This window comes from Sinocyclocheilus rhinocerous, unplaced genomic scaffold (genome assembly GCF_001515625.1).
Source record: "Sinocyclocheilus rhinocerous isolate Xijiao unplaced genomic scaffold, SAMN03320098_v1.1 scaffold1281, whole genome shotgun sequence".
Taxonomy (NCBI): Eukaryota; Metazoa; Chordata; class Actinopteri; order Cypriniformes; family Cyprinidae; genus Sinocyclocheilus; species Sinocyclocheilus rhinocerous.
Window position 1 is genome coordinate 391475 of NW_015637000.1, and position 8009 is coordinate 399483.

The 8009-nt window shown below is 38.0% G+C and overlaps 2 protein-coding genes across 3 annotated transcripts in view; one reads left to right on the plus strand and one right to left on the minus strand.

The window, feature by feature from the left end:
- hsbp1l1 (heat shock factor binding protein 1 like 1) lies at window positions 1–2221 on the minus strand. Of its 2 annotated transcripts, none has more exons than XM_016563125.1 (5): window positions 2141–2221; window positions 1617–1724; window positions 1435–1501; window positions 640–730; window positions 1–538 (listed from the first exon to the last, which is right to left on the minus strand). In XM_016563125.1, exons 2-5 carry the CDS (start codon window positions 1659–1661, stop codon window positions 502–504), a joined length of 240 nt encoding a protein of 79 aa, XP_016418611.1. In that variant the 5' UTR covers window positions 1662–1724; window positions 2141–2221; the 3' UTR covers window positions 1–501. The 2 variants fall into 2 exon arrangements, with proteins under 2 accessions (XP_016418611.1, XP_016418612.1); XM_016563126.1 differs by lacking the exon at window positions 2141–2221 and adding an exon at window positions 2081–2139 and having other exon boundaries at window positions 1617–1721.
- A 124-nt stretch (window positions 2222–2345) lies between these two features.
- The window catches only part of slc66a2 (solute carrier family 66 member 2), a 51798-nt gene continuing 46134 nt past the window's right edge, over window positions 2346–8009 (plus strand). Inside the window, exons 1-2 of the mRNA XM_016563124.1 lie at window positions 2346–2897; window positions 3721–3854. Of these exons, the coding sequence (XP_016418610.1) occupies window positions 2695–2897; window positions 3721–3854 (337 nt within the window). The 5' untranslated portion in view covers window positions 2346–2694. The remainder of the gene's footprint in view (window positions 2898–3720; window positions 3855–8009) is intronic.

Here is an 8009-nt window from a genome sequence, read left to right on the forward strand (position 1 = left end):
TTAATGTTGCACCATGGTGTAGTGTTGCATAATGTTTAATTCTGAACAAACCCTTGCCCAAGTAATAAACACTAGGATGCTTTATGAGAGCTCAGTGCAAAATATAACAAAATCATGCAAAATGAAAGCAAAAGTCAATAAGAATTCCCTTACGTTCAGTTATGCGTTGCTACAAAGTCCTTTGCAAGTATTTCACATTAAAAAGGGACCAGTGTAGTCTTTTTGGCCCAATGCATATTTTATGACAGCTTTCAAAGATCGTTGATATTGTCAGCAAGAGGTACTTTATATTAATAACATTGTTACATGTTTCCATTTATGTTTCTATTGTATCCTGGAAAAGATTTAACACAAGAAACTAAACAAGTCCATTTATTGCTTTAGGTACAAGATCACATATTCAAACCTAAATCATACAGAAAACAAGGTACCGGTGAATAATACATGCATTGATCAATACACAAATATTGTGTTGATCTCAAGCTTCTCCAACATTTCTGCTCAGTGCTTTGGCCAGCTTGGTCTCTCTTCCAAACCACTGCGCAGAAAAACACCAATATTAAATATCATGACTTACTGTTTAAAACATCTCCAGTTAATTAATTTGGTGACTGAATAAAATAAATCCAATGCACTTGCTTTGCTTTATGATGCTCCTCAGCTCCTGCTTGTGTCATGAGACCACCGACGTTCTTCTCCAGATCATCTATGCGTGTTCCCATCTCATCCAGTTCAGGCATTAAGGAAAACCCTCAGTTCTTTGTGTAGCAGAGGGGTCTCCAACCTGCTTCTGGAGGGCTACCGTCCTGCAGATTTCAGCTCCAACCCCAATCAAACACACCTGAACCAGCTAATCAAGATGTTCAGGGTACTTGATCATGACATACAGGTGTGTAGGAACTCTGTGTTTCTATAGCACCACTATCAATGCCTAAATGAATCTGCTGTGGTCAGGTGGTAGCTACAAGTAGGAGCTCCCAGAAAAGCCCCATCTTACAAGCTGTAATTACGAGTTCTACGAGGACATGAACGCTTTCTACATGTTGAAACCTCGAAACTACAGGGCGTGAACGCACCTTTAGATCCTGCTTCGACACACATACCTGTAGTTCTCCAATAATCCTGAAGGACTTGATTTGCTGGATCAGGTGTGTTTAATTAGGGTTAAAGCTAAACTCTGCAGGCCTGTGGTCCTCCAGGAACTGAGTTTGACACCCCTGAAATAAATGGTTTCACACAGAATGAAGTCTGCACAATCAAGGAGCCCAAAGAATGTGAAAATCCAAAGTGTGTGCTATTGCCATTGCATTGTGTATGAACCATGATATTACTATGGTAGCAATTCAAATACATTTTATGCTAGTGCTATAGTAAACGCTTTAATCTAAGCATGCCGAGCTTCTCCAAAGTGAGATTATGCATCTGAAAAGATATTTTTGGAGATGATTTGGTCAGATAAGTTCTGAAACCTGCTCTGAAGTTGTTGCATAGTCGTCTCCATCTGTTTAAAGAAATGAATTGAGCAGATTTGTCAAACTTTAAAACAGGATCCCGCGACTGCAATTACACAATCTATAATCACTGTCAAATTAAAACAGATTAAAAAGATCACCTACCATTGCAGTCAGGTCTTTAGCGGCTTTTGACTCGGATCCTGCCATGAGGTTTGTTTGAGTTGGTTTACGTTGGGTTAGTTGTTAGTTATCAGCTCTAGGCAACGTTATCTGGATTAAAACAGCACGAGGGAGATGTGTGCTTCAGTCTCATAGATGTTTGAGCGCACATATATATCAGAATAAACGGATTCTGTAACTTTCCAACTTTTCACTCTCATTCATTGTTTGCGTATAAAAACTTCCTCTTTCGTATGTAGTAGGCTATCCACATTTAACCCTTTTAGTAACTTAGCTGAAAGACATTTATGTGATTTCCAGTGCACTGGAGGATAAATCTTTTGCATTACGCAGTGCTAATAATAGCTGTTTAATTTTTATGTCATGCATTATGTAGCATGAGGTTTGCATGTAACTTCATCTGGATTTCGAGGGGATTAAACGACACAAAAGTTCCCTCACAAACAGTTTGAGATCAAGTCAGGTCATGTCTGAGTCTAATATGTAATGGTAAATGTAATCCTCACATGCAGAAATGCTGAAATACTGGGGTTAATCGATGATAAATGGTTGTAATCTTTGGTTTTCCCTATCATACGCGCGTTGAGAAACTCGACAGGCGATAGGACCGCGCGTCTCATGAATATGTAATGAGCACGTTGTGACGTAGTGCAACGCGGAAGTACTGTTATGAGCTCTAGCCAGCTGTAGCAGCAGCAGAGAGCATCACAGTGGCTTTAAAATGTTTTACAGCACTCTGCTTTCCTTTGCACGGAGAAGATAATATGGACCCACGCTGAGGATCTGTTCCCATCGATTTAGCAAGTATTTCTTCGCTGGAAAGAGGAATCACTTGAATGAATTAGGTCTATTGAGTCAGTGGATGTTGACTGGGACAATGAAAGTACACTTACTGCCGTTGTTTAGAGTATATATATATCCAGTAATCGGCAAGAAATTACATTTTAAAATGTGAACAAACCAGCAAAATAGTAATGATTTATGTGTTATTACATTAGTGGGCTAGTCATTGCATTCAGTTGGTTTTAATAGTAAGGGACAGCAGCTACATCTCTCAAAGATGGATGAAGTGATTATGGATCAGATCATGTATGTTGTTCATCAAGCGGTGTCTTGGATCGCATCTGTTGCTATCATATTTGGAGGGGTTGTGCCATACATCCCTCAGTACAGGGACATCCGCAGGACCCAGAATGCTGAGGGATTCTCCACATATGTGTGCCTGGTGCTGCTGGTTGCCAACATATTAAGAATACTGTTTAGGTGAGTTATTATATCTCAACCATCATGTCTGGAGACACAATATGTGACTGCAGGACAGCTATATGAGGAAACGATACAAACACATGGCACGTGATCCACTGATCTGCCATAATCCACTTTAATGTGTATTTATAAAGAGGCATTTATATGACACCAGTCTTTAAAACATGTCATACTGGATAATGTGCTTGCAAAATGTTCTGGGTTCTACTGGATAATAGATTTCTTATTTATTTGTGTGTGTGTGTGTGTGTATTTCTTCAGTATTTCTTCTTCATAGTTCTTCAATCACATTTAAGTTTCTGTAAACAATTTAGGTTTCCACAGTAATAGAAAACTTAAGAATCTTTAAATTGACATTTACAGGCCTGGAAAATGGAATAATATAATATAAAAATAATAAATTATGTAAATATAAAATATAGTATTTCACTTGGAACTTTGAGCAGTTCTTCCATTTAGCCAGTTCATTCATATATATATATATATATATATATAATGTTTTTTTTTTAATTCTCATCCATTTATCACAAACAGTCTTACCAATTACACTAGTTTTAGGTGCAAGCTTACTGATATGCATAAATGAAGGGGAAAGTACTGTTATAGCTTAGCTCTTGGTGAAATTAAATAGAACAAGACAAGAAAAAGGTCATGCATGCTGTCTGAAGACTTAACAGGCTAAAGAAACTGAGAGAAATGTCCAGTGTGTGATAAAAAGTTTATTGGTCAGAAGATGTGGAACATCATGTCATAGTATGTGGTGCTTTTCTCTGAACTGTGTGTGTGTGTGTGTTTGTGTGTGTTGTTGTTATTTTTCCAGGCTTGGACGTTACTTCGAGACTCCGCTGCTTTGGCAGAGTATAATCATGATCATCACGATGTTAATCATGCTGAACCTGTGCACCAGCGTCCGCATGGCCACTGAACTCAACACCAAACGCCGCTCCTTCACAGGTGCCAAACTTTAGGACTCTTTACAGCCTCGGTGTGTGTGGAGCTGCAGAATCAATTATGGGTTTCTGTTTTCTAGGTTTCTTTCTTTAAAAGTTTTATGAAATGTTTAATGAAATTTTCTTTCCCAGTCGATCTGTTTAGTTGAGTTTGGTTCTTTGGTTTAAAGCCTATTGAATTACAGTAAATGATGCAGTCACATGGTCAGGGTCTGTCTTTGAGCGTGTCTCATGAGATTGTCGTACAAGAAGGGCCTCTGAAGCGGATGAACTTTGATCAGCTGGCTGCTTGGTCAACATCAGTCTCAGGTTTATTTATACTTGGGGTGTGTTACAGAGTTAACAAAAGATGAATTTGTTCTCTCAAACTGAGCCAGAGCACTGAACTTGGGCTTGGAATGTAATACGTGTATTGTGTACTGTTTACTAATTTTTAAGAATAATATGTGATCCAGTGTTTAGTATGTAACGGCTTTAATTTTTCAAACTTGGTGAATCAAGCACATTTTCAAACAAATTGAATCAAGATACAACCCAACATTGAAATTCAAGTCTTAAGGTTCCCATGATCTCGTTTTGAACTGACCTGTGTGATACACATAGAAATTAATGACCGTCTTCAGTAGTTTGACAGTGATATCACTTTTTGGTGTTTTTGACAGAAGTCTTTCATAGTTGCCAAGGCTGCCTTTATTTGATCCAAAAAATGCAGTAAAAACAGTAATATTGTGAAATATTATTTCAATTTAAAATAACTGTTTTCTTTTTGAATATATGTTCAAATGTAATTTATTCCTGTGATGCAAAGCTGAATTTTCAGCAGCCATTATACGCCAGTCTTCAGTGTCACATGATCCAAGAAACATTATTATCAGTTGTAAATAGCTTTGCTTAATATTTTTGAGGAAACCGTGATACGCTACCATTCAAAAGTCTGGGTAAGTATGATTTTATAATAAACATAAGCAGGGGAAAAAATCAGCAGAATGATTTCTGAAGGACAATGTAAAATTAAATTTTAAAAATATTAAAATAGAAAAGTTATTTAAAATTGTTATTATAATATTTTACAATGTTACTTATTTTACTGTAACAAATAAAAGCAGCCTTGGTAAGCATAAGATACTTCTTTCAATGTAATATTGAATAAATATTATTTGATTTTTGACTATCTGAATCATATTTCAACCCAAAATCATGAAAAATGACAATGTTTTGCTTAAGAAAAATTAAACAAATTATCATGAAAATAATGTTACAATGCCGCATATCATAATGGTTCTAAAAATTTGTTTTTTCTTGTTCTTCATGAAAAAAAGTTCCTTAACTGTTGGTTTTAGGTTGAAATATGACTTGGACATGTTTTCATGAGTTTCATCCCTTCAAGGCTTTTTGTGTCCTCGAGAAGATGGAGCGATGCAATCTATTTTCTCTCTCTCCCCCAGTTCTTATTTTGTGTTTATTTGTCTTATTTGTCTGAAGCAACAGACAGTAAGGATGAAGAAATCAAAGTTCCTAAGAGGCTCTTTCTGGGTATGTACTGATGTGTTGCCCACAAACACCAGTCTAATATTATAGATTTATTCCCCTTCCCATCATCCACCCCTCTCATTTCCTCCCAGTATGACCTGGACAGAACCGAATATTCCTCTAATCCTGCCATTAATTCACAGCTCTCTATTAACCCCGAACTTTCACTTGCATGTATCTAAAACAGACATAAGTGTATAAGAATTAATGCATGTTTCGTTAGTGATAGAGGCCGTTTTGCATGCATTCTGTTGAGTTGGATGCTATTGCATGCATATAGATGAGCGTGACTTGCTTTTTAATTGATATCAGTTTGTGTATGGCTCACATGAACTATTCAGTCAAAGAGATTTTAAAATAATTCAGTTTTCATGGTTCTAACAGCTCATTTAACTGGTTGCCAAATCAGTAATTGAATAATATTTTATATCGCTGCATACTGTGCTATTTTATACTTGTGTGTTCTTCTTGGTGGCTTTATGATTTAACCCTGTAACACTCAGAAGAGCCTTGCATGTGTTTGGCTACTGGGCTGATTGTAATTGCAATGTCACATGACACAGGCATGTTTTCACTGAAAGCTTCTTGGCACCCGTGGTTTTTGTTGCTCTACATGAACAGCAGGTGGCGTTAGTAGTTTATTCCTGAGATCTGATCTTGTACAGTCATTTAATGTATTAAGGAAAATCCTGACCTTCTGCCAGAGCAAGCAGGACCTTTTTTTTTTTTTTTGTGGTCCGAAAAAGAAAGAAGGGCACACGGCATTAAAACAATGCTCAGCAGGTTGAGTAAATGATAACTTAATTTTCATTTTTGGGTGAACTGTCCCTTTAAGTCATCCTGCAGCCCCTTTGAAGTATGCCCCTTGTGGGCCCCGGCTCCCTGAATGAGAACCACTGGTTTAGACTTTAGACTAGTTTAGTCACTTAAGACTAGGTGGTGTGGTGGTTAAAGATCTGGGCTAGTAGCCCAAATATTGTAGGTTTGAACCTGTGAGGGGCGATCCCTTCACTCACCTTTTGTTCAAGACACTGAACCTCAGGTTACTCCAGCAGGGATTTTCCCTGTAATAGTGTACTGCAGATCAATACTAAATCTAACTCTTTAATTAGATTGTACACAGTGTGCCCTGAAATATACAGTGCATTCAGAACAAATGTGCATTTTAGTCACATTCTGTTTTTTTACAGTTTACAATAACAATTTTTTATAATTTTAGTTTAAGTTAGCAATAACAGCACTGCATGGTACAGTTTACCTTATTTTGTTGCAATAATATTTATTCCTAGTGAGTTTAAATCAGCAAGAGGACTGATGCTATATGAATTTTTTTCATCTAGTTATAACAAGGGCTTGATGGAAAAGCAGTTTTGTTTTCTCTCTCCGTCACATGGCTGGCTCTATTGATCACGTATGCCCCGCGGCCCCTCACACACCTCATTAGAAGTGTGTTCAGCACTCGGGCTGAGAGGTGTTTGCTAATTGCTGCTTTGCTCGTAAGCTCATTGATCCAGTGGAACCGAATAATGAAGGTGTGCTCCGATCCATCCAGAGGTCAAAGGTCAAGCAGGAATGGGCAGTTTGCTGGTTGAGGGCAGAACTGATATGATATCTGAGCACTCGATAAGTCAGGGTTTTTATCGCAGTGCTGCCAGTGCTTTCAGATCGCAATTTATCTGTCCAAATTTGTCAACCTGGTGATGTCCGTTGTTCAAGCTTGAAGCAGGTGGTGGTTGTTTGCTGATGATTGTCTGTAATTCAGTCCGGGCTCTGGCAGAGATTTGTAAGTGTGTTTGATGTAGGGCAGACTGCTGGGGTTCTTGTGGTCGTGCAGTAATGGACGTAAATGGGTGGCCCTCCCTCTCACAGTCTCGCTCCGCTACATTATCCCTACAGGCCACCGCAACCGCCTCAGTTAGCATCCAATCACTACTATCAGAGAACGGGGTGTTTCAAATAAATACGTGCTTTAACTTCCCAAAAACTGCTCAGTCTGCCTGAATGTAAACAGTATTAGACCAAAATTTGCTGACTGTCCATATTGTCCAACAATCTACTGTAATCTTTGCTGAAAGCAACAGAAACATTTATTATCCAGTTCTGTCTATCGGGCTGCTCAGCAATATGGTAAAAACTGATCAACAGACATAATAAGAAAAACTGTGATTAATGAAGTTTATGCAATAGACTCTGTACAAACTGCTTTCCTATTAATAACATAAAAGCAATTTTCTTAAAACCACAGTGCAGAGTTACTGCAAGTATAATAAGATAATAATCTATCTATCTATCTATCTATATATCTATCTATCTGTCTGTCTGTCTGTCTGTCTCTCTGTCTGTCTGTCTATCTATCTCTCTGTCTGTCTGTCTGTCTGTCTCTCTATCTATCTCTCTATCTATCTCTCTGTCTGTCTGTCTGTCTGTCTCTCTATCTATCTCTCTATCTATCTCTCTGTCTGTCTGTCTGTCTGTCTCTCTATCTATCTCTCTATCTATCTCTCTGTCTGTCTGTCTGTCTGTCTCTCTATCTATCTCTCTATCTATCTCTCTGTCTGTCTGTCTGTCTGTCTCTCTATCTATCTCTCTATCTATCTCTCTGTCTGTCTGTCTGTCTGTCTCTCTATCT

What these genes read in the sequence shown, in the direction of transcription:
- hsbp1l1 (XM_016563125.1), bottom strand. Translation starts at nt 1,661, where the DNA reads ATGGCAGGATCCGAGTCAAAAGCCGCTAAAGACCTGACTGCAATG. An exon ending in CTAAAGACCTGACTGCAATG is followed by an intron (nt 1,502 to 1,616) that starts GTAGGTGATCTT and finishes TTCTTTAAACAG; the next exon opens with ATGGAGACGACTATGCAACA. An exon ending in GAGGAGCATCATAAAGCAAA is followed by an intron (nt 539 to 639) that starts GCAAGTGCATTG and finishes TTTTCTGCGCAG; the next exon opens with TGGTTTGGAAGAGAGACCAA.